At 42.5% G+C, this 26,036-nt stretch overlaps 3 protein-coding genes across 3 annotated transcripts in view; all 3 read right to left on the bottom strand.

Annotated features, from left to right (window-relative positions):
- LOC309564355 (uncharacterized protein) overlaps positions 1-26,036 on the bottom strand; it is a gene marked incomplete at its 3' end in the record, with an annotated part of 715,072 nt that overhangs the window by 530,908 nt on the left and 158,128 nt on the right.
- The window catches only part of LOC309563353 (uncharacterized protein), a gene marked incomplete at its 3' end in the record, with an annotated part of 522,832 nt that overhangs the window by 492,912 nt on the left and 3,884 nt on the right, over positions 1-26,036 (bottom strand).
- Positions 12,529-25,998, bottom strand: LOC309562711 (uncharacterized protein). The gene is made up of 6 exons (XM_082266997.1): positions 25,889-25,998; positions 22,610-23,186; positions 22,174-22,340; positions 18,384-18,497; positions 15,376-15,441; positions 12,529-14,494 (listed from the first exon to the last, which is right to left on the bottom strand). The coding sequence occupies exons 2-6, from the start codon at positions 23,173-23,175 to the stop codon at positions 13,884-13,886; spliced, it is 1,524 nt and encodes a 507-aa protein (XP_082123123.1). The 5' UTR covers positions 23,176-23,186; positions 25,889-25,998; the 3' UTR covers positions 12,529-13,883.

Raw genomic sequence — 26,036 nt, 5'->3', positions numbered from 1 at the left:
AAGGGAACCTTTTTCAGGCAGACATTTTAAGCCCAGCATGACATTGGTGATGACCATTTTACCCAAGAAGTTTGGGAGCTGCTGGTCAGCAGAAATACATAATTTTCATGATTGCGTTAATTTTTTCAGAGACGTAATCAATTATGGTTCTGTTCAGATGTGATACCTAATACTTTAGAATATTTGCAGTCACCTGCCGCAGAACTGCACAGGCTTAGTTCAAAGACTATCATGTATAAGGTGAAGAGCCGGCAACTCGTCCTTCCGAAAAAGTCACTTTTTATACATCGAGTGGAGTGTATAAAGTACAGTGGCTTACGGGTTTCGGCGAAAAGCCTTGATCATAGCTTAATCAGGCTATAATTAAGGCTTATTGACGAAATGCGCAAGACACTGCATTATGTACATTCCACTTGAAGTAATAAAGTGACTTTTTCGGAAGGAAGAGTTGCCAGCTCTTCACCTTATACCTCCATGTTCCATTTGTGTTGGGAAGACACTCTTGAGCAGGAGCACCGTCAGTCCACCTCCGTGGGGAATCTGTCTGTGCGTTGCAGTTTTCTTCTCATATCAATAAAATGGGTCCTTGAAGTGCAACGTCAGGAAATGTTGTCTTTCAGTTTCAGAACTAGAAAATATGTTTTGGTTGTAGTTCCACTTATACATCAAAAGCAAGATCAAATGATGACTGTAGCACTTTTGTATTGTTTGAAAACAATATGGGATCTAGTTTAACTACCTGCGGAGTAAATGAACTGCAAGCTGGCAGCAGGTACAGGCACAAACACAGATAGGTACATTGTCGGCTTTCTTCCGGGTGTGGGGCGCCCCCTGCTGACCCGTGCCGTGATTGGACACAGCGCGAGTTTGGAAGCAGATTTCAGCCAATGATTTCGGCTGGAACCTGCTGATCAGCTGTGTCCAATCACACACAATTTACAAACACACAGAACTCTGTGTACATAGGAACATAGATTTGGCTGTTTTTTCTCCCTGAAAAGCAGGGAGAAAAACTGTCAGATCAGAAAATAATAGCATCACACATTACACAGATTACACTTAACAGGCAAACAGTTATCCCCTTGATGTAAACACCTTCCCAGCCAGTGTCATTAGCACAGTGTCAGTGTACAGTATTATCACTGTATTAGTGTCACTAGCGACATCAGTGTCAGTTAGTGACCGTCCCAGCCAGTGTCAGTTAGCGCCAGATTGCCTGCCAACCCTAACACGGACACACTATAAGTCTCTGATCACCGCCATTATAGTATAGCGTCTATGTGTAAATTTCCAGTACATATATCATAGTTTGTAGACACTATAACATTCGCACAAACCAACTAATATACATTTATTGGGATTTTTGTTTTACCCTTTTATGTAGCAGAATACATTTTGGTCTACATTTATGAAGAAACTGGAGTTTGTTGGAAATGTTTTATAACAGAAAATATTGTTTTTTTTTCTAAATTTTTGGTATTTTGTTTATATAATAAAAAAAAAAAAAAAAAACCCATTGGTGATTGAATACCACCAAAAGAAAACTCTATTTGTGTAAAAAAAAAAAAAAAAAATCTATATATATATATATATATATATATATATATATATACACATTTAATTTGGGTACAGTGTTGCATGACTGAGCAATTAAAATAAAAACTCCAAGCAGGTGTATGGCGCTGCCAATATACCAAATCTTCTGTATACTTAATCCTCCATACACATCTCCACAAGTGTAAAGTGCAAAATAAACAATCTTAAATGTAATAAATAGTGTTGGACTCGTTGTATACAAGTATCAAACAAAAAGATGGGCTTAGTGCAATAAAAAAAGCACTTTATGAGGATAACAGCCTTAAGAGAACCCAGATACAATACATACTTGAAGGCCTAAAGCTAGCTATGGAAAGCAACTATTTCTGGTATGGGAAGTCATTCTATGTACAAACTAGAGGGGTTGCTATGGGGGCAAGATATGCCCCTAGTGTGGCGAACGTGTTTATGAACATGTGGGAGGAACAACAAATTTACAGCCAAAATTTACCTGAAATCAAATTTTATAAGCGATACATAGATGACATTATAATGATTTGGGAGGGGACCAGAGATTCCTTACAGGAATTCCTGGAAGAGATCAATTCCAACTCGTATGGGCTAACCTTTACTGGCCATTGGGATTTGGACAAAATAGACTATTTGGATCTACAAATCTTCAAAGAAGATGGCCACCTACAAACGAGGACGTTTTTTAAAACCACGGATAAAAACGGATATATCCCGCGAACCAGCTGTCATCATCCGAAGTGGAAAAATAACATCCCAAAAGGGCAATTTATGAGAATGAGGAGAAATTGTGGTAAACTTGATGACTACGATCAGCAAACATCTATTTTAATGCAGAGATTTGAAGAAAAAGGATATGAGAGGGACTGTTTGGAAAAAACAAGGTTGGAAGTTAGGAGTATAGACAGGGAAAACCTGTTGAAAACTAAAACAGCAAAAAATGGAGGGAATTTTGATTGTGCATTTATTTCAGGATACCATAGACAATATAAGGATGTAGAAAGGATATTTAGGAGATATTGGCCAGTATTAAAGAGTGATAAAACACTAGCCAAAGTACTTCCAGAAAAACCCAGGTTTATATACCGTAGGGCACCGACTTTAAGAAACCGATTGGTCAAAAATGTAATAGATCCTCCTAAAAGTATAAAGATCTTTCCTGATATGAAAGGGTTTATCAGGTGCAGGAAATGTACGGCCTGTAAGAATAATCCTTCTCAACCCAGGAAAATGCTAGATTTTAAATCAAGGGTAAACCATAGGAAATTTAAAATCAATAATCTTATCACATGTAACACCACACATGTCACTTATGTAGTGGAATGTACTTGCCATTTACAATATGTAGGGCGTACCACCAGACCCCTTCATGTCAGGATCAGGGAGCACATAACAAATATAAAAAATGGCTTCCCGAAGCATAGCCTTTCCAGACATTATCTGGAAGTTCATAATAAAAATCCACAAGGCCTATTTTTTTATGGCATAGACTCCATTACAGGACACTGGCGAGGGGAAAGTAAGAGGAAAAAGATTTCCCAGAATGAGACCAAGTGGATATATCTGCTCGAATCACTTCAGCCCAAGGGACTCAATTTAGACATAGACCTGAATTGTTTTATTTCTAATTTTTAAATTTCACATATTTATAGTTTTTAATTAGTAGTATCAGGTCTAGTCCCTCATATTCTTGTTGTTTTCGGCCACCTATATATGCCATTCTGGTTTGATTCACCACTGGCTCAGGTTTAGTTTTTAGTACATCCTTTATACATACCTTCCTTTTGGGGCATACATCATTATTCCCCAGTCCCTAGCTAATTATCAGTATCCACCACATTTTTCACTTTATGATCTACTATCCTGCATTTACTATATATTATATATTGTAAACATGAGTTTACCCACTATAGGTGTTCTATGCACTTTATATTTACCATTTCACTACCCATCAGGGAGATTGCTTACACCACTACTCCCACCTGTATTCTTATTCTTATTTTTAATTCTAAATTTTATTAGTAAGTCATGTTTTTAATCTATCCTCCACCTTCTGGAATAACCCCTTTGAAATTTTATCTTTATTTTTATCTATTTTTATATAGCCCTCATTATTATTTTTAGCCTCTGGCCTAGACTCCTACCAGGAGCATTCTGTCGAATATCTACTTTAATATATATAATTTTTTATTTTATTTTTTTTGTTTGTATTAAGACTAATATTTTATAATTTAAATTCATTTTCTATTTGGGATTATAATTGGTATGTGAGGACCAAATTGACCCACCGGTCCTTAATTATATTCACACCAATAATTTTATTCTGCTTAGTCTAGTACAATAAGAAAACAGTATCTAAGTTGGGATCGTTTGTTTGGAAAACATATGCAGTGAGATGGTAAAGGTACCAGGTCAACAAAATTTGTCTCCAGACTGCTATAATAGAAAAAAACTTAAAAAAGAAATGTGCGGATTATTGGTTATTCCGCTCTTCAATTAATACAGAGTATTGTGGACGGAGTTCATTTTATTAAAGATGAGCGGAGTGTCCGCAATAGAGGATCCGGCATGTACGGGGACAACCGGTAGTTGTCATAACCGTTCGTAGCATAATATGTAACCGCATACCAGTTTCCTACCCGGCAACTAGGTACGACACATCATTTAATTGGCTGTTCGTATGTTTTTTTCTATTGGAGTATAGTCCACGGCCCGATTACCATATCACTATACCAGTTTCCTACCCGGCAACTAGGTACGACACATCATTTAATTGGCTGTTCGTATGTTTTTTTCTATTGGAGCATAGTCCACGGCCCGATTACCATATCACTATATAGAGGCGGAGATGGCGTGATGACGCTACTCCTGAAGACGTCATTCTGACGAAACGCGTAGAGCGTCATCGCGTCACATCCGCCTGGTGGAACGCACTTCCGGTCTGTGGAACGCACGGCGTCCCGGAAGTGCGCGACCGCAATAGTTGTATACCTGCCGATCGACTCTTTATGTTTGTGAGTACCTTTTTTTATACTAATAAAGCCTTGTTAAACGGTACTACCCTATGTGAGCCTTATTTCCCACATACCCGAGGATACCCCAGTTTCCAAGGACAGTGCGACAGAGGACTCGGGCAGGTCGGGACCATACCCCTACTTATAAGACCACCCAGGGAGAGCAGAGGGGATACAGTGGCAATATTTCCAAGGCCTGATACCCCTGCAGGGGTGATTATTGTCGGTGAGTGTGGTCCTAAGGGTGCGGGGAGCACAGAGTGGTCACTGGAATCCGGGCACCCTCAAAACAGCATTTGAATGCACCTGCACTGAAGTCACTTTGTTTGCACCTTATATTTATGGACTCATAATCCATTTTGTTTCAAATGTTTATGACCTATTGGTTCTTATATTACTTTGATTAATGCTGCTATAATTTATGGTTGTCTCTATATATCTGCTGCTAGTTTTTACAGTGTTTTAAAGTTGTTTATGCCATTCCTCCTACAGATTTATATAGGTGTTTATATATATTTATATATTTTTATATATTTTCAACATATATTTTTCATGATTTTTATCACTTTTTTTATATACCACACCCACTTTTCATCAGTATATCACTATTTACATATTTATATTTCTATTTGTGTTGGCATATGGTTACTTTAAGTGGATTGATAGTGGGATTGTTTACCCTAAAGGGGTCACTTATCACGGATTTATTGATTTGTAATACACATAGCACAGGATCATTGCACTTAGCACTTTACGAGTCCAACACTATTTATTACATTTAAGATTGTTTATTTTGCACTTTACACTTGTGGAGATGTGTATGGAGGATTAAGTATACAGAAGATTTGGTATATTGGCAGCGCCATACACCTGCTTGGAGTTTTTATTTTCATACTATATATCTTCGGAAATATAGTTTAACAGGTGGGCAGCAGCCATTACGAATAAGGAATCTATTAATATCCTAAGCGCGGATTTATATATATCATGACTGAGCAATTGCCAGTTAAAGTAGCACAGTGCTGAATAGCAAAATATGCCCTGGTCATGAACAGGTTAAACCTTTGGAGGTCAAGTGGTGAAAACAGTGTTACTTTCTAAACATTCTGTATTTTTTGTCAGTGGGCTATGTAGTGGTTTGCATTGATTTTTATGTTATTGGACTTCTTGTTTTATCTGGCATGCCTTTGATCTAGAATGGAATGTCTTAAAAAAAAATAGGAACATAAGGGAGTTGCAGCACCGGACTGAGCACTGTTATAACTGTTACACCCTTTGGCGATTCTTTATCAAGTTTAGGTCACCCTATCTATTCCTTACTTAAGTTATAGGTCTAGAAACACTCATGGAGTTCAAGATCCAGTGAAGGATCAACAGCTGTGGATCAAAGGGCAGGAGCCTTAGCAGTACGGTTAAGAGCATTCAGTTGATTAGGGGCATAGCAAGGGAAGGAATCCAAAGAACCTGTGGTATAGTCACAGAAGGAAGACCTAATCCTATGTTAACAGGTCCCATGAAGTCATCAAAGCATACTCTGTTCCCATCAGAGGAAACAGCAGCAGGGCACTAGTGTGTTCTGCCTGCTGACAATTCAAGGAGGCATGAGGCCCTTCAGCAACGACCTTAACTGTCGCACAGATTTGAGGTGCACCTAGGTGAGTGAACCTCTTCCATCCCCCCCTCTGTAAGCTACCAGTGGAGAGGAACTGGTTCAAAGAGAATGTCCTTAAAGCGGAGTTCCGGGCACGAAAACTTTTTTTCAGTGAACATACCCCCGGGACAGTCAGGGCTAGTACATTCCACAATGGCTAGCCTCTGATCTGTCCCGGTTCGCACTTACCTACAAGAAGAAATACTCACTTTTAAAATGTCTTCTCCAGCGTTGCCATCTCTGTTGTGGGCAGCTGAAGCCAGCGCGATCCTCTTCTGCGTCCTCTTCGGCGTCTTCTTCTCCCAGAATGCGCCTGCACCGGCCCCTCTCGTCACTTCCGGGGCGGCGCCGCATTCCTCCACAGCTTCTGGGCATGCCCAGAAGCTGTTTAGCAGGGAATGCGGCGTCGCCCCGGAAGTGACGAGCGGGGCCGTTGCAGTCGCATTGATTCCTGGGAGCGATGACGTTCAGCTCCCAGGAATCATCGCAAGACAGGAAGTGACGGCGGAGCCGCGGCACAGAGGGAGGAAGTACAGAATAGGTGAGTATTTTCAATCTACAATTACAAGGTGAGTGAAAAAAAAAATGCCTAACTATCCAATTCCTTTTCAGGTGAAGGAGACCAAGCGGATGGGCACAAAAAAAAAAAAAGTCGATTTTGTGCCCGGAACTCCGCTTTAAGGGACATTCCACTTCCTGTTGGTGAAGGCACAGTTGCACTTACAGGGTGTCCAACAGATTTCAGTCAAGGTAACCTACCCAGGGCCAGAACCAGTCAGACAGTAGCCTGGGGGGATGGGGGAATGGTGAATAATAATAGTAAGTAAATTCCACTGGATACTGGGAAAACAAACTATTAAAGCTACCTGAAAAGGCCGAAGAATTGTACTAGGTCTATCTAGCCTAGAGAAACAGATCCACTGGACTGCTCAGAAAACAGATCTACAACAGAGAAGAAACCTGAAAAATGCAATGGAAAAAAAGGGGAGGAGGAGACCGACCTAGCAGTACAGGCTTCCAAAGCTCCAGTGAGGGAGAAGAAGGAGATAACCCCATCTAAAGATGAGGGACCTGAGGGTACATCAGCTGTGGACCCACATAGCAAGCACTTAAGCTGGAAAATCTTGTTGATGTCCAACAGTCACCAACACTGGAACCCAATGTAACCTGGGCTGCCCAGATCTTTTAGGGTTTAGGCACTTCGGGAAGGTGCTAACCATAAGGATATATGTAGCTAAATCTCTTCACAGGAGTTCCAGTGAGTGTCACCACGGATGCCAAGAAGAATGAATAGCCTGAACACAGGAGACAATGTTGCAAAAAGTTACAGGTGTGCACAGGTGACACTGAGGATCCAGGTTCTTTCCCAAGTGGGGAACAGTCATAGCTGAATCTGGTTGGCCCAGTGAGTTGGGGGAGGGGGGCTCTGGCGAAAAGGGGCCCTGAGAGGTGCAATAGGGAGAAGCAGCTTAAAGAGATTCCAGCTGCAACTGGATGCCAAAGAGTCTAAGGGCTGGAAGGGTTTGCAATCAACCCCCATTTAAAGAAATGGAGGTCCACATTCATGCACAAGGTTTGTCAGAGGGTTTAGCTTAGCTGTTCTCTGACATTGACTTATGGGTTGTCTGATAATCAAGCCCTGTGCATCTGGGGGCACTTACTGCAGAAGAAAAAGAAAAATGGATTTTAACTGATCTCTTCCTGGACCTCTAAGACAAGAGTATGCTGTGGTCTCCTGTGCCATTTCTGATCACAGTATCACATGTAGGACAAAGAGACAACATTCCTCAGTCAGATGCTCTTTGGAAGAGGTATTCGCATACCAGAACTTTGTAACTAGAGCGCTCTGCACATGTATAAGCACGATAGACCCACATGGGACCCAAGTTTAAAACCGGATTTCACAACTGAAGCATAGGATTCTAAATATCTGCTCCCTGTGTTCAATAAAGAGGGGGTCTACTCCAGCAGTGGAGAGATCATTTTTGAGGGCTTTAAAGCGGAACTTCACCCTAAAGGAAAAGTTCCGCTATGTCCCTTCCTCCCACCCTCCTCTTTTGTTGCCACTATTTTTGGGGGGCAGCAGGTACCTGGTTTTGACAGGTACCTACCCCCTACTTCTGGTTGGATCGTCTCATCAATCCACTGAAAGTCTCCCCCCCCCCCCCCATAGACTGATGAAGAACCGATTCTGGTGAGCGTGGCGCTGGACCCCTTAACAGATGTGTGTCTTTTTATTAAAAGTTAGCAGCTACAGTATTTTTAGCTGCTGACTTCTACTTTTTTTTTTTTTTTTTTTTTTAACACAGGACAAAGAACTGCTTTTAAACTATTTTGCTAGTTTGGTAGAGAAGGTCAAAAACAACACAAAACAGAGGGAAGAACCGGCCAGATGGAACTGGGATTTAAAGAGGGATTCTAACTGCTGGTCAGTAGGATCTTTAAAAGGTAAGCACACCATCTGTCTAGTTTTTCTTGGCAGATCCACAGTAGGTATAGACCAAGGTTTAACAAATTATCTCTCAAAGAGTTACATTCCTAACACAATCTTAGGTGGGACCCAGAACTCTAAGGGGTCTGCATCATGGAATACCTTAAATATGGCACTTTTCCACTGCAAGTACCGGCTCGGCTCTACTCGGCCCTGCTTTGCCTGGTTTGCTTTTCCACTGCTGGTACCGCATGGTATGGTGTTGGAACGGTTCGGTACGGTACGGTATGGTTTGCTTTTCCACTGTTTATAGTACTGATAAGTAGTGGGCAGGATTACTCTGTGGTTGCACCGCCTCTACTGCCGCATAAACAATGACAGTGATGATTATTGACCAATCACTGCCTTGTAGTGAGGACCAATCAGGCTGCATGGGAGGGGTTGTGGAATTTAGTACCGGTACGGTACGCTTGGAACCACAGTCGAGGTGGTACTGTTTTTCAGAGCCGTACCGTTCAGTTCCATGCAGTGGAAAAGCGCCGCCGTACCGTACCGAACCGTTCCTACACCGTACTATGCGGTACCAGCAGTGGAAAAGCAAAAAAGCGAGCCGTACCGTTCGGTTCCATGCAGTGGAAAAGCGCTAATAGTGGGTGTAGTGGGAATAGCAGCATTTAATACCTCATTGTTAATACTGTTTTAGAACCAGTGTTGGTGGGAAATTTAAAAGGTTCCCAATGAAGCAATAGCAAGGTAGCTCCCAGTGCTTCAGCCCAAATGGCCTTACTCAGCAAGTGAATCCTTAGAGACAGAGTCATGCCTGCAGGTATGCCGGGGCTCTAGACATCAGTACACACGTCTATAAAGCACCACAATCCAGAGCACAGTCTCTGAAGGTCACATTCTAGGCTAGCCCTGCAGGTCCAGTTCAGCGGGGTATGGGGTACAGCACTCCAAAGTGGGGCTTAGGAAGGGGCGATCCAAATAGCTGCTTTGTGGAGACCAGCAAAAGCAGTGATGTAGTGATGAATCTTGACTGATTCGAAGAAAAAAAAGGTTAGCAACACAAGTTAGACCTCTCTCAACAGAGCTAAAAAAATATTTGTCCATCCTCCTAGGCTTTTTTTCAGCAGGAACGCGGTGGAACGCAGTTCCGACACCTCCAGCACTGAATGTATATAATAGCAAGTGGTGCGGGGTGTGTTGGAGGGTCTCTTGATGCTGGCTGCTTGCGGATCTATTGTCACTGGTAGGGATCTGGTATTGTGTGAGGGTCTATTGTTTTGCTGCTGGGGGATCTATTGTTGCTGGTGGGGGGGATCTTATGTTGTTGGTAGGGATCTCCTGTTGAGGTAGAGGTCTATTGTTGGCTTATCTATTGATACTGGTTGCTGGGAGAGCAGTTGTTGCTACTGGAGGGGGTCTAATGTTGCTGGGGTGGATCTTTTGTTGCCGGGTGAGGTATTTTGTTGTGCGTGGGTGGTGGGTAGGGGGTGGAACCAAGGGACAATGCTCAGAGGTGGGTAGTGGGTGGAGACAAGGGGTGACTCGGAAGGGGGGGGGGGTCCTGCACCTATTCTCCAAGAAAAAAAGCCCTGCCTAGGACTACCAAAAAACGAAGGCAGGCTGGGAAGAGGAGAAGTCATCCTGGGCTATCCTACAGTTTTGTAGTTTGCCAGTATCCAGTTCCCCTGTTGACAGCAGTATTTTTGCAGTATTTTGCTCACTTACCATCTCAGTCCCCAGGAAGTAAGGGAAAATCTCTCCAATGGCTACCCGAGTAGCCCTAGACAAAGGTTCTAATACTTCCACATGCTACCCAAAACTTACAAAAAAAGAACATTAGGGGATTTAAATGAATAAACACAGACAACTCTATTTTTAATATTTATATGTAAAAATGTCACAAGGAGCTTTATAAAAATAACTTTTTTATCTTAGGTTTGAAAGAACCTTTAAAATTAAACTAAAAAAAACCTATTTAATAGAGTAAGATGTTATCTTACAGGACAGCGCATTAGAGATATAGGCTCCTCCCATCAGAAACAGGAAATGCATCACCAAAAACATTTTAAAATGAAGTCCATCTTCAAAACTGGTCTGTTATTTTGCTTTGTTTCTGGAGGAGGTGCACCACTTGGAACCTGGTGGAGGCAGGCTCAGTTCAGTTCTCTCATCTGCAGTCTTCCACCTACCTCATTCATGTTTGCACCCAAGTCCTTTCCTTTTCATGGGCAGAAAGGCTACTGTACTCAGCCCACTCTCTTTTCATTATCTGGCAATAGCCAGTGCTGGGAGATGACTTATTTCATCCATGGACTGGCCTTGGTCCCATTCTGGAGAAACATGGAATACTGGTGATATTTGTTGCTCCCACAGGGTAACCTGAGACTGCAGTCAGCAATTCCGCTGGCTGACCATTGAGTTTGATTTCGTGACCGGAACAGCCCCAATTATTTCTGTTGTCTAAAGGCTTGTACACATTATAAGAAAATCATTACAATCCTTGTAATGACAGCCGAGCGGCTTCTCAGCGCATCGGTTGTCGTTACAAAACAGCTGACCGTCGGCTATGGATGGCGGTACCGGGGTGATGCCTCTAGCTGCAGGCATCACTCCCGTACAGCGCTTTCGGAAATATCGGTAATATCGGCCACCTTGGTGGCTGGTTCCGATATATCGGGGAAAGTGCATATCGGCCTTCCCGATAATCGGTCGATCCCTAGTGTGTACACAACTTTCTACACCAGATTCTGACCTTCTGAACAAAAATACCTTACCGAAGAGACAATTTTTCTGGTACAGGAACAGAACTAATGATTTTCGCTTAATGTGTACTGTTTTCGCATGAGAAAAATCAGAAATGAAAAGACTGCCCATGATCAGAAACAATAATCAAGCCTTTGTCGTGTAACAATTTACGTACAAATTTTCTTTCATCGGTTCCGATTTGTTGTGAAACAACAGGGAAAATCGAACAATGGTTCACCTGATGTTTTTATATTGTGTACCCCTTTTAAGAAGCCGGAAGCGACGAGTATTTAGTCACTTTTGGTTTTGATTGTCGTAAAAGAAACCATTGTTGATTTGAAAAAGCATCAGATCATACTGATTGTGATATAATCTGAAGCTTTTAAGGGTAGCGGAGAGAACTGGGGTCTAAAAGACCCCAGTTGTCTCAGTAGAGAGGAGCTGTCACTACCTATTGCTATCACAAGGGGAGTTTACATTTCTTGTGATAACAATAAAAGTGATTTAAAAAATGTAAAAGGTAGTGTAAAAAAAAAAAAAAAAACATAAATAAATAAAATGAAAAAAAAATTCAAAGTGCCCCCATTACCCCATGCTCAAGCTCAAAGGCGAACGCATACGTCATTTCCTCGTTGGTACATAAACCGTGATCGCACCACATGTATGAGGTGTTGCCGCGAACTTCAGATCGACAGCAATAATTCTAGCACTAGACCTCCTGTCTAAATCTAAAGTGATAACCCATAAAGGCTTTTAAAGCGTTGCCTATTGATAATATAATGTACGTAGTTTGTCACCATTCCACGGGCGTGCACAATTTTTAAGCATGACATGTTTGGCATCTATTTACTTGGTGTAACAACATCTTTCATAATTGACAAAAAAAAATGGGGTATACAGTATATTGTGTTTTTATTTTTTTAATTCAATAAATTATAATTTTTCCAAAAAAATAGGTTAGAAAAACTGCTGCGCAAATAATGTGTGACATAAACAATTGGAACACCCCCCATTTTATTCACTAGGGACAAGGCTTTTAAAAATATATACTGTTTGGAGGTTTTAAGTAAATTTCTATTAAAAAAAAAATACAGATTTTTTCAAGAAGTGTCAGAATAGGCCTGGTGTTCAAGTAGATCAAATGTTCTTGGCAATGTGTTTCCTGTAACTGTTAGGAGGAACCTATATCTCTTATGTGTTGTTCTTGAAGACTTCTGAAAACAGAATTACCAGTAAGTCTAGCTCCATTTTTTTAAACCAGTATATTAAAGACTCCTTTCTCCCTTTTTTGAGGTTCTCAAGACTGAATGCCTCTGGTAGAGAGCACTGGTTTAAAAGATAGGTTAGACTCCAGTAAGTGCTGCAGTCCTCTGGTTGAGTGTGCTGCTTCAGAAGATGGATTGGTCTCTGTTAAGTCAGTGCTCCCATCCCTCTGGTAAACCGCATTGCTTCTTACGATGGATAGGACTTCTGCAAGTCAGTGCTGCATCCCTCTAATAGGCAGCTTTCCTTCAAAAGATGGGTTGGGCTCTGGTCAGTGCTACATCCCTCTGGTAGAAAGTGCTCATTTAAAAGATGGGTTGGGCTCTAGTCTGTGCTACATCCCTCTGGTAGAAAGGGCTCCTTCAAAATATGGGTTGGGCTCTGGTCAGTGCTACATCCCTCTGGTAGAAAGTGCTCCTTTAAAAGATGGGTTGGGCTCTGGTCAGTGCTACATTCCTCTGGTACAAAGTTCTCCTTCGAGAGATGGGTTGGGCTCTGGTCAGTGCTACATCCCTCTGGTAGAAAGTGCTCCTTCAAGAGATGGGTTGGGCTCTGGTCAGTGCTACATCCCTCTGGTAGAAAGTGCTTCTTCAAGAGATGGGTTGGGCTCTGGTCAGTGCTACATTCCTCTGGTACAAAGTTCTCCTTCGAGAGATGGGTTGGGCTCTGGTCAGTGCTACATCCCTCTGGTAGAAAGTGCTCCTTCAAGAGATGGGTTGGGCTCTGGTCAGTGCTACATCCCTCTGGTAGAAAGTGCTTCTTCAGGAGATGGGTTGTGCTCTGGTCAGTGCTACATTCCTCTGGTACAAAGTTCTCCTTCGAGAGATGGGTTGGGCTCTGGTCAGTGCTACATCCCTCTGGTACAAAGTTCTCCTTCAAGAGATGGGTTGGGCACTGGTCAGTGCTACATCCCTCTGGTACAAAGTGCTCCTTCATGAGAAAAGTTGGGCTCTGGTTATTGCTACAACCCTTTGGTACAAAGTGCTCCTTCAAGAGATGGGTTGGGCTCTGGTCAGTGCTATATCCCTCTGGTTGAAAGTGCTCCTTCAAGAGATGGGTTGGGCTCTGGTCAGTGCTATATCCCTCTGGTAGAAAGTGCTCCTTCAAGAGATGGGTTGGGCTCTGGTCAGTGCTAGTAGAAAGTGGTCCTTCAAAATATGGGCTGGACTCTGGTCAGTGCTACATCCCTCTGGTAGAAAGTGCTCCTTCAGGAGATGGGTTGGCTTTGGTAAGTCGGGAACTGCATCTCTCTAGTAGACCGAGATCCTTCCAGAGAAGTATTGGACTCAGGTAAGTTTTTGGACATTTGCGTTGGCAGTGATAGTGGTGTGGACTCCTTGACAGGAGAAGGAGCAGGAGTTTCCAATGTTGTGCTGGAAGTAGAAGGAACCTGTCCTCGCATGAGATCGATTTTTTCCCGCATAAGTTGCAGTTTTATCTTTTTCAGAGCGTTGCTTTCCTCAAGCAGTTTTATCATCTTTTCTGACTGCGCTGTCTGTTGCTCTCTGTGCACTTTAAGTTCTTCTTTCAAGAGCAAAAGATCTGTATGGATGTTATTTAAAAGTCTGTGGCTTCTGTTTATTTCTTTTCTGCTCTGCGCATTCAGGCGCTCAACTTTGGAGACCACATCAGATAAAGTAGAAACAATGCTATCCTCATAAGTACCAGAAGTTGTCATCTGATTGGTAGATAGAAGCTGTGGAGAAGTAGCAGTGTTCTGAGATTCTTTGTGGTTGGTGGAAGTCAGCTGGGTATCGGTGCTTGGTGTGCTGTCCACAGGAAGCATATTGATTGTCATCGTATCTTCTCTAGACCCATCTGTATTGAGGAAATACAAATATACACTATATTACCAAAAGTATTGGGACACCTGCCTTTACATGCACATGAAGTTTTATGGCATCCCAGTCTTAAGCCCCGTACACACGAGTAGAAATTCGGCCGGGAAATTTCGTCCGACGACCGATCTGCCGATATTCGGCTTGTTAGTATGGTGCTTCCGACAACCGACTCCGACTTTTCGGCCGAAAAAATCCTGGTGTGCAGGCTATATAATTTTTGTCGACTGTCAAAACACGTCCGATTTTTGTCTCATTAGTACAGATTTCAATGTGGAAAAATCTTATGAGCAAGACTAGGCATGCTCAGAGATGAAAGAACACATAGAAAGCAATCCAACACATGACATCACTTCTGAAGTAGAATTCTGTCGTGCGGGAAAATTTGTGTTCAGTCTAGAGCACATTCCAACCAACAGACACCACTCTGGACAAAAGACGGACGACCGGTCGGCGGAAATTAGTTGCGTGTGTACGAGGCTTAAGTCTGTAGGGTTCAATATTGAGTTGGCCCACCCTTTGCAGCTATAACAGCTTCAACTCTTCTAGGAAGGCTGTCCACAAGGTTTAGGAGTGTGTCTATGGGAATGTTTGACCATTCTTCCAGAAGAACATTTGTGAGGTCAGGCACTGATGTTGGAGAAAAGGCCTGGCTTGCAGTCTCTGCTCTAATTCATCCCAAAGGTGTTCTATCGGGTTGAGGTCAGGCCAGTCAAGTTCCTCCACCCCAAACTCGCTCATCCATGTCTTTATGGACCTTGTTTGTGCACAGTTGCACCAGATTCTGTGTGCACCAGTTTTAGTAAATCTTCCCCATTGAGGCTATAAATATATATTTTATACCATAGACAGGCAACCTACCATTTTTTCTCCGCACCGGTGGCATCTGACCTCCTTTCACCTGGTGACTCTCCCTTGTATTTTCCTCTGTAATTAAAATTAAACAATATTCACATGTTGATAACTTGGTTCCTTATTCAATTTTATTTCATATTTTACCTAATTGTGTATGTAATCAGGGTGGTGTTTAGGCTAAAGCTGGCCATAGACGGTCGAATCTCAGTCGGTTCAGCAGGAATTAGATTAGAAAAAATATTTTCCCTAGCAGTTTTGCTAAAAACTAAAATTTATAAAACTATGGTGTAATTCAAAGTTGTTAAAAATGACTTATCCATTATAATTTGCAGCCAGCTGTGTTTTTGTCTATAACTCTTAGGGCAAATCAAAATTCTCCACCTGGCAACCATTGAAAAAGGCAGTTTTTAGATTGGGTTTCCCGAAATCCTTATTCCCCTGTTCTTGTAATTGTCCCACTGTCTCTCCTAGAAGTCTTCAAGGAGCTTCAGGTCAAATTGACAGAAATGAAAACCAGCAACTATAGCAATATCCTTCGATTTACTGCACTGGGAGTTTCAATCTCAATCTTCCAAAAAGTCATAGACCCCTTTTAAAGGCGCACCTCTGCTTAACGGAGTTCGCTTGCTCAGCAGGGGGATTGATCTGCTAATCCCCACTCAGCAGGTGGATGACAGGTCTGTGTCCGCTCCACTAATACAGAGCAGACACGGACACAGTCCCGCTCTCCTCTATGGAGAAATCAGGTGGAAACGGACCACCCGTCCTTTTCCATCCGATCCAATAAAATCCACCAGACGGATGGAAAATAGGACCACCATCTGGCTGTTTTTGGTGGACAGGATTGGATCGGATGACAGCGGGTGTCAGCGGACTTGTGTGCGCTGGCATATACGCTGCTCCATAGAGGACAATGTAGTGTCCGATCAGGTCCATCTGAACAACTGACAGGCGGACCTGATGGAACAGCCCAGCCCGTGTGAAAGGGCCCTAAAGATGAGTTTGTTTTTTTTTTTTTGAATCACTGTAGCAATATGACTGATCATGTTGTCAATAATACTAAAATCCATGTGTTTATATCCACTGGCACTTTTTGCTTTGTTTAAATCAGTATTTTTTTCTAGAAAATTACTTATAATCCCCAAACATTATATATTTTTTTAGCAGAGATCCTAGGGAATAAAATGGCAATCCATTTTTTATGTCACATGGTATTTGCGCAGCGGTTTTTAAACGTAATTTGTTTTGCAAAAAATACACTTTGATTAAAAAAAAAAACCCAAAACACAATATATACCCCCATTTTTTTGTAGCAATATGAAAGATGATCTTAGGCCAAGTAAATAGATACCTAGCATGTCACAATTTAAAATTACACACGCTCGTAGAATGGCGACAAACTACAGTACTTAAAAATCTCCATGGGTGACTTTTTAAAAGTTTTCACAGGTTACCAGTTTAGAGTTACAGAGGAGGTCTAATGCTAGGATTATTGCTCTCTCTCTAACGTATGCAGCGATACCTCACATGTGTGGAGCGAACACCATTTACATATGCGTACGCAACTTACGAATGCGTTTGCTTGTGCGCGTGAGCATGGCGCGATGGGGGTGCTTTTCATTTTTTTTCCTTATTTATTTTCTTTTTTTTAAACTGTCCCTTTAATTTATTTTATTTTTTTTAGCACTTTTATTCCTATTACAAGGAATGTAATCATTCCTTGTAATAGAAATAAGGATGACAGGTCCTCTTTATGGAGAGATCTGGGGTCAAAATGATCCCAAATCTCTCCTTTACCTTTGAAGTAATATTAAAGTCCTGTTTTTTTTGTTTTTTTTTTTTTGTTTAAATATAACATACATGTTATACTTACCTCCTCTGTACAGTGGTTTTGCACAGAGCAGCCCAGATCCTCCTTTTCTCGGGTCCCATGCCAGCGCTCCTTGCCCCTCCCTCCTGCCAAATGCTCCCATGGCAAGCATCTTACTATGGAGCCGCTGCTTTTTGTGTCCATTCAGACATGGAACCGCGGCTCGGCCCTGCCATCTCTCTCTCCTCATTGGCTTACTGACTTTGATTGACAACAGTGGGAGCCAATGATGCTTGCTGCTATCTCAGCCAATGAGGGAGAAACCCCTAACAGCTGAGGCTCTTGTGCAACATTGCTGGAATGAGATAGGGCTCAGGTAAGTATGAGGGGGGCTGCTGCACACAGAAGGTTTTTTTATCCTAATGCATAAAATGCAATAAAGTGATTGTAAAGTCTCCTTTTTTTTTTCTTTAAAAATAACAAGAATGTTATACTTACCTGCTCTGTGAAGTTGGTTTTGCACAGAGCAGCCCGGATTCCTCCTCTTCTTGGGTCCCCTTTCGGCTCTCTTGGCCTCTCTCTCCTGTCAAGTGCCCCCACAGCAAGTAGCTTGCTATGGGGGCACTCAAGACGAGCCGCACCTCTGTGTGTCCATTCAGTTTGGCCCCGCCCCAGCCGAGGGAGTGTCCTTGTTCACATCGCTGGACCGAGTTGGAGCTCAGGTAACTATTGGGGGGGGGGGGGGGGGCTGCTGCACACAGAAGGTTTTTTAGCTTAATGCATAGCATGCATTAGGATAAAAAAATCTTCTGACTTTACAACCACTTTAATAACAAAAGCAAAAAAAAAAATTCTGATTTAAAAAAAAATAGTTTACTTCTGCCCTAGACCAGAAGTGACGTCATGACGTCACTACGGTCCTCCAAGGCCAAAGAGGCAAACAGAGATGATCTGGTCTCGGTCCGCCTCTGTGACCAGCCAGCCACATCGTTGGATCGTTTCTCGGGCGCGCCAGTGAAAACGCTAAGCCCGAGAAACACCGGTAAGTGGCGGGTGGGCTTCTGAAAACTATACAGCCGTTAATGAGCTGCTCTGATATATGTATTGCAGTCGCCAAGTAGATAGAGGAGCGTACAAGGGATTGTCTTAGTTAGCAAAACTGAAGTTTAAAGGCTAAAGCCTACAAACATAGACCAATCCGTACCATCTGGATACACAACTGGAGTCTCAGACAGGTCATCTTTCCTGGATTCCTCTTCCTCTGGGAGGCTGGGGGCCGGAGACAGCTGTTCGGGTGACCCAATGTATTCTGACTCCTCTGCGGAAAAGAACAGGAACATTTAAATATCCACATAAAATTTTGGACAGAGTGTGGCAGTGTTGCCAACCTCCGGTGGCATTTTTTACTAACAAAACATGGAAAATTTACTGACAAGCACATTTTTTTACTGATAGTTTCTAACATGAGTTTTGTCATTTTTCAATCTAAGACAACCGATATTTAAACAGTATAAATGCAATATGGAAACACTGACAATACCCATAACAAGTCATTTGCCTGGTTTATACCTAAAAAGTCAACACAGCATGACAAATGATCAGCTCCTGATAATTACAGTTCTAAAAAAATCACTGATTTTTACAAACGGTCTGTAAATTTACTGATGGTTGGCAACCCTGGTGTGTTGGGAAGGTAGTACCCTTTTTACTGCTATCTGGGTTAAAGGGATTTCTCTCACTTCCTTTCCTGCTGAAAGCATTTTATTGGACAGGAAGGACTTCCTTTCTTGCTGAAAGCACTTAAATGTACAGGAATTACTTCTTTTCCTGCTGAAATCACTTTATTGGACAGGAAGGACTTCCTTTCCTTCAGAAAGCGTTTTATTGGACAGGAAGGACTTCCTTTCCTGCTGAAAGCATTTTATTGGACAGGAAGGACTTCCTTTCTTGCTGAAAGCACTTAAATGTACAGGAATTACTTCTTTTCCTGCTGAAATCTCTTTATTGGACAGGAATTACTTCTTTTCCTGCTGAAATCACTTTATTGGACAGGAAGGACATCCTTTCCTGCTGAAAGCATTTAATCGGATAGGAAGGACTTAGTTTCTTGCTGAAGGCAGTTAATTGGACAGGAATTATTTCCTTTCCTGCTGAAAGCACTTTATTGGACAGGAAGGACTTCCTGTCCTGCTGAAAGCGTTTTATTTGGCAAGAAGGACTTCCTTTCCTGTTAAAACCATTTTATTGAACAGGAAGGACTTCCTTTGCTGCTGAAGGCACTTTATTGGACAGGAAGGACTTCCTTTCCTGCTAAAAGCATTTTATTGGACAGAAAGGTCTTCCTTTCCTGCTGAAAGCGTTTTATTGGTCAGGAATGACTTCCTTTGCTGCTGAAAGCATTTTATTGGACAGAAAGGTCTTCCTTTCCTGCTGAAAGCATTTTATTGGACAGGAAGGACTTCCTTTCCTGCTGAAAGCGTTTTATTAGTTAGGAAGGACTTCTTTTGCTGCTAAAAGCATTTTATTGGACAGAAAATACTTTCTTTCCTGCTGAAAGCATTTTACTAGACAGGAAGGACTTCCTTTACTGCTGAAAGAATTTATTTGGACAGGAAGGACTTCCTTTCCTGATGAAAGCGTTTTATTGGACAGGAAGGACTTCCTTTCCTGTTGAAAGCACTTTTTTGTACAGTAAGGACTTCCTTTGCTGCTGAAAGCATTTATTAGACAGGAAGGACTTCCTTTTCTGCTGAAAGCGTTTTATTGGACAGGAAGGACTTCCTTTTCTGCTGAAAGCGTTTTATTGGACAGGAAGGACTTCCTTTCCTGCTGAAAGCACTTTTTTGTACAGGAAGTACTTCCTTTGCTGTAGAAAGCATTTTATTAGACAGGAAGGACTTCATTTACTGCTAAAATCACTTTTTTGGACTGGAAGGACTTCCTTTCCTGCTGAAAGCACTTTATTGGACAGGAATTACTTCCTTTCCTGCTGAAAGCTCTTTATTGGACAGGAATTACTTCCCTTCCTGCTGAAAGCACTTTATTGGACAGGAAGGACTTCCTTTCCTGCTGAAAGCATTTTACTGATCAGGAAGTGAGGGAAAGTCTCCAACAATAACACTGACAGAAATAAAAATGCTTTTTCTTAAAAGATGGTTAGGACCCCTGTGAATCTGAAAAAAGAAGCTTGGATTGCACTCAGGTTCCTATATACAAATTCGGTGGACTCCGAGTGCAGGTGCTGGCTCGGTGTGAAAAGCTTATCCTGGCTCTGTGTATTCAACAGGAGGAAAGAAATCCAGATCCCTGCATTCCAAAAAAACAAACCCGGTAATCATGAGAGTAGACGCAGCCTCTGCCTAGCTCTGTCCAGGCCACCTCTTTGACGCATTTCGCTCAGCCCCGGGGCTTAGTCAGAAAGGTGGTGGGGTGAAACGCGTTGGAGAGCTTGGCCTGGAAGGAGCTAGGCTGAGGCTGCTTCTATCTATAAGATTTCTGGGTTTGTTTGGCATGCAGAAATTGGGATTTCTTTTCTCCTGATGGCTAGGACCCCTGTCAGATTTTTATTTCTGTGTGTACCTGTTGAAAACCTTCACTTACTTATATGGATAAACAGTTGTCAGCAGGACAGGAAGTGAGAGTCAATTTCTTTAAAGGAGCCCCAGATAGCAGAAAAAAACCTGACAGGAGTTCAAATCCTTCCATACTCTATTCAAAATGAGTACAACAATTTTTGGCCTGGCATGCACAATAAACTGTTTCAACTAACAATACATCAGACATCAGCTACAAAATGGCGTAAATCTATTAAAGTGTATCAAAACCTGAGAACAAAAATGTAATATACTGCAGCTTCCCAAACCTAGGATGTGGTGGTTGCATTCATTTATTTTTTGTTTAGTTTTTTTTACCCTTTTTTTTTTTATACCCAGTGATCCTGCCAGTAACACACTTCCGGTCCTAGGATGACAACATTGTCACTGGACTGTATGTATGGAAGGGAACCACTGTCACTCTAGGACTTGAAGTGTGTTAGAATTACAGTGCACCACTAGGGATCGACCGATTATCAACAAAGCCAATATATCGAGGGCCGATATGCACTTTCCCCGATATATCGGAATCGGCCACCAAGGTGATCGATATTGCCGATATTTCGGGAAAGTGAGTGATGCCTGCAGCTAGAGGCATCACCCCTGTATCGGCGTCCATAGCCGACGGTTGGCTGTCTTGTAATGACAACCGATGCAAATGAGAAGCCGCTCTGCTGTCATTACAAGGAGCGGGAGGGGACGACCCACCCTCCCGCCACCTTCCACGGCTCGCCCGGGTCTCCAGTCCCACCGGGAGACCCGGGCAACCAGCCTGCATGGCCGCCGAAGGCCCGATCAAAGCCGCATTCGGCTCTGATCGGGTCTCCATGCAAAACCCGGAAGTGATGTCGTGAGTGACATCACTTCCGGGTACTGTCTGGCGCCAGATTAAAAAAAATGACAGCATTCAAAACAGCCAAACTTGGGGTTTTGAATGCTTTTAAGTGCAGAGGAGAGGTTTGGGGTCTTTTAGACCCCCAGATCCCTCCACAAGATTATCTGTCAAAAAAAAAAAATGTATAAAAATATCGGCCAATATCGGCTGATACCGATATGCATTGGCCAAAATATCGGTATCGGCAACGACAAACCGATATCGGTCGATCACTATGCACCACCCCTGCTTCTCATCTCCATTAGTGAGTTGGGGTTTTGTAGTCCACAGAAAGAACTGGGAGCACTGCTATCTGATAAGAGGCAACACAGGAAGTTACAAGATTTCTAGCAGGATCAACGGGTATTCATCTGCACCTATTGAACATGCATAACAAAAAGCTGTCAATGGTAAACACCATACTGGCAATCATTAGCTTGTAGTCCTCAGGAAGCTGGAGGCAACGTAGGTCCTCCATATGGCAGTCCTGGTGTAGAAATGACTGTGACGCTCCTTTTGGAGCTTACCGACTCTGTCGGTGCTCAAGTGGGCACCCTCCAGCCCCGTCATGACCTCCTCGCCAACGACCAAAAGCAGCTCTTCCTCGTATTCTGTTAGTTTAAGATCCATGGGGGTACTTCCCCCCGTGCCCCGGGGGTATTTTTTATGAGCGGCGAGTTTAGTCCTAAGGTACCTGGAATTATAAAACACAATGTTAAATTAAAAAAGTGGGCCAAACTGTTTTTGTTCAACCTTGGAAAGGATTTAGAAGAGGTAGAACCCCTGGCAGATCAATTGTGTCTGTGTGCCCACGGGGGAGATTTTTCTACAATTCCTACCCAAGTAACAAGACAGGAAGTAAAGGTACACCTTGTAAACCAATGGAAACCAACAAACCAATGTAAACCCCAATAGGAACACAGTCAGCTATAAAAAGAAGAAGTTGTTGAAATTAGAACCTACCTTTTGATATCTGACAGGCGTTTCTTGCAATGGTGCACAGTCCTGCCATAATGGCTGACTGCATTAACTGCCGAAACCACGGTCTGCCACAGGTACTTTTTTTGAGCAAACGATATTTTCTGAGACTGGGCCCCATACAGACTCATCCAGTTCTCTATCACTGTGTGGACGAGGATACAGTTCTCCTCATGGGAAAATCTGATGTTCCTCAAGCCACCACCTAACTTTTTCGGTGGACCAGCCTCATCTTCATCATCTTCACTGCTAAGAGCTGCAGAAACTAGAGCGCGCTTTCGGCAGCTTGTTCCCGCACGAGTGCTGCTTTTCCCCATTTGCGTTGCTCTCCTTTTAAACAGGCCCCTGTGAAGGGCATGGTGGGTGGCGGGAGGGGAGTGATCTGGAAAACTTCTCCCGGATGTGGAGGGATCGGATGACAGTTCGGCATTGTGGATAACTGGATGGAAATTTGGGGTGATGGGGTTTTCTTCTGAAGAATCAAATGCGCCGTCATCTTCCAATTCACCCTCTGGAGAGATAATGGGTCGTTTCTCCCAGTTATTCCTCATGTAATGTCCATCTGAAAGGAAATAAGTACTGCATGTTGCTACAGCCTTTAGTAAATTTGGGTCATGCCAATACAAACAATTTAAACTATTTTTTTATTTATTTGTTACTAAACCCACAAAGTAAAAATAGGTCTGTATATGCAGTAAAGCATGCTGGTTATACTCACTGTGGAACCTAAGGGGTTTATCCTCTGCATTGTGTAAAAAGGCTGTTTGATCCTGTCTTCTCTGATCATGTCATTGACTCCAATATATTCCTGATAGAACAGAGGCCAGGAGATAGGCTGCACATGCTCAGTTTGGTGTGTATTGCTTGTTTTCTTTTTCTTGGGAGAGTGCATGTGATCAGCACAGGGCCAATCAGCACTGTCCAGACAGAGGGTCAGGGGTCCTGCCTTCTCATAGGATAATCATGAGGGAATGAAAACTCTTCCTAAAAGCTTTAACCAGACACTCATAAGTCACAAGATTGCTATATACTGCTGATGAGAAAAGGTATTTAGCAGTTTATATTTACTAAAATAATTGCATTTCCATGTTCTGTGTACTGTGGGAGACCAGATATAGTGAATGCAGGCTCCTCGGTTTACTAACACTTTAAATAAAATGTAATACAATTACAAATCACAGAGATGTGCACAAGAGACAACTGCTCCTATGGGGTCTGATTTTGGAATTTGGAGCATACACAACATTCTGTGAGAATTATTATGCTGCTCCGAAAAACAAAAAACGTTTTGAGTTTTTTTCCCTTCATTGTATGGCCCTTCTAAAGTTTCCATTCTAGCTTTTTGTCCCCCCCCCCTTAACCCCCACTGCTGGTAACAATGAAAACCAACTTTTTCCAAAAGTTTGCACTCATGAATTGACGGTGGTGATGCTTTTTATTAATTTTTGTTAAGATATGATCTGTTGTCTAAAAGGCCACTGGTGCCTTCCAAAGTCCTATTCAAAGCTATGAGCATCACCATTGAAATTCGGTCTATTATTTCCCGATCCTGTTGGTAATGGGAGCAGATTGTCATAGATCACTGTTTACAGCTGTAGGAAATGGTATACCTGACATCTGATGGAAGCAATGGGGGTGACGCTAACCCCTTAAAACTGATCGGATGACCTGGTCAACGTACCTGTTCCCGGAAACTACTCTAAATCTGTGGCAGCAATGTGAATAATAGATAGGAATTGGAAGTGGTGGCCAAGGTAGATGAGAATAAAAATATGTCTTTTTTGCACATCCAGTTACAAAAACAGGAAAAACACACGCTCCCAGGAAAGCCAGTAAACGAGTTTCACACGTCAGTGCTTTTTCATTACTGATAATGAATAAGCACTGACATGTAAAGCACATTAACTGGCTGTCCTGGAAGCGTGTGTTTTTACTGTATTTTTAACTGGATTTGAAATAAAGACATATTTTTATTCTCATCCACCTTGGAGTGCCGCTACTTCCATTTCCTATCTACAATTAATGCAGCCATGGACCAGGCTGGCAGCCAGGCGTAGTGGGTGTGCATGCAGCCACGGGCTATTTAGAGCCCATGCTTGTCTTGAGCCCTTTCTTGTCTAGCAATGGGAGTGATGCTCACACCTTAGGAATGATCGGATGACCTGGTCCACTTACCTTTTTTTGGAACCTTCTCTAAGGCTATCTACATCTGTGACTGCAATGGGAGTGATGTTCGCCCCTTACGAAAGAACAGATGACTTGGCCCACCTACCTTTTTCTGGAATCTTCTCTAAGGCTCTCTACATCTGTGGCAGCAATGGGAGTGATATTCACCCCTTATGAACAATCAGATGACCTGGTCAAATTACCTTTTTCTGGAACCTTCTCTAAGTGTCTCTAAATCTGAGGCAGCAATGGGAGTGATGTTCGCCCCTTACGAATGACCAGATGACCTGGTCCACTTACCTTTTCCTGGAACTTTTTCTAAAGCTCGCTAAATCTGTGGCAGCAATGGGAGTGATGTTAGCCCCTTAGGAATGATCAGATGTCCTGGTCTATGTACCTGTTCCTGGAACCCTGAGAGAATTTTAAGGCTGTTTAAATTTGTGGCGGCAATGGGGGTGATGTTCATGCTTTAGGAATGATCAGATGACCTTGTCCATTTACCTATTCCTGGAACCTTCTCTAAAGCTCTCTAAATCTGTGGCAGCAATGGGAGTGATATTCGCCCCTTAAGAATGATCAGACGACCTGGTCCACTTAACTGTTCCTGGAACCCTAACAGAACTTAAAAGCCCTCTAAATCTGTGGCAGCAATGGAAATGATGTTCACCCCTTAGGAATTATCACATGAGGTGGTCAGCTGACTGGTTTCTGAACCCTTCAAATAATTAGAAGGCTCTCTAATACAGTGGCAGCAATAGGGGGTGGCGTTCGCCCCTCATGATTGATTAGATGACCTGGTCAGCTGCAAGCACTGGACTTTTCAAAGGACTAAAAGACGCTTTAAAATAAGCCCATGCTAACACAAGAGGTGGGTTTGTCCACTTTTGACAGTAATAAATCAGTTGTAAACTGTGACAACATTAAAGTGCCTGAGGAAGGAACTCAGTGAGCCCTAAAAACTTGTCCCTTTTATAACTTAAGTCCAGATTCTTTTCTAGATTGAGGACTCTTTTTTAGATTGAGACTGCATTCACACCCAAGAGATGCAGAGCGATTGGCGTCAAAGTAGCTTTTCTGACTTTAGTGTTTACTGCTCACCTGTGCTGGTCTCTGGAGGGATTTCCTCCACCTTAAATGACCCATCACCCTTCTCATAGATCTCTTCTGCTTCCTCTTTTACTTCAACTTTAATATTAAAAAGATCTTCGCCCTGAATAACGGAGAACAAAAAAAACCATTTACATTT

Source organism: Pelophylax lessonae, assembly GCF_965119305.1.
Source record: "Pelophylax lessonae genome assembly, chromosome: 9".
NCBI lineage: Eukaryota > Metazoa > Chordata > Amphibia > Anura > Ranidae > Pelophylax > Pelophylax lessonae.
Note: the sequence above shows the minus strand (reverse complement) of the source record. Positions and strands in the feature narration are given on the sequence as shown.

Excerpts from the sequence above, each read along its gene's own strand:
- LOC309562711 (XM_082266997.1), bottom strand. The coding sequence starts at position 23,175 with ATGAGGAATAACTGGGAGAAACGACCCATTATCTCTCCAGAGGGTGAA. Across the intron at positions 15,442-18,383 it reads TCCAGTTGTGTATCCAGATG|AGGAAAATACAAGGGAGAGT; the intron begins GTACGGATTGGT and ends TTTTAATTACAG. Across the intron at positions 14,495-15,375 it reads ACCGGTGCGGAGAAAAAATG|ATGGGTCTAGAGAAGATACG; the intron begins GTAGGTTGCCTG and ends TCCTCAATACAG.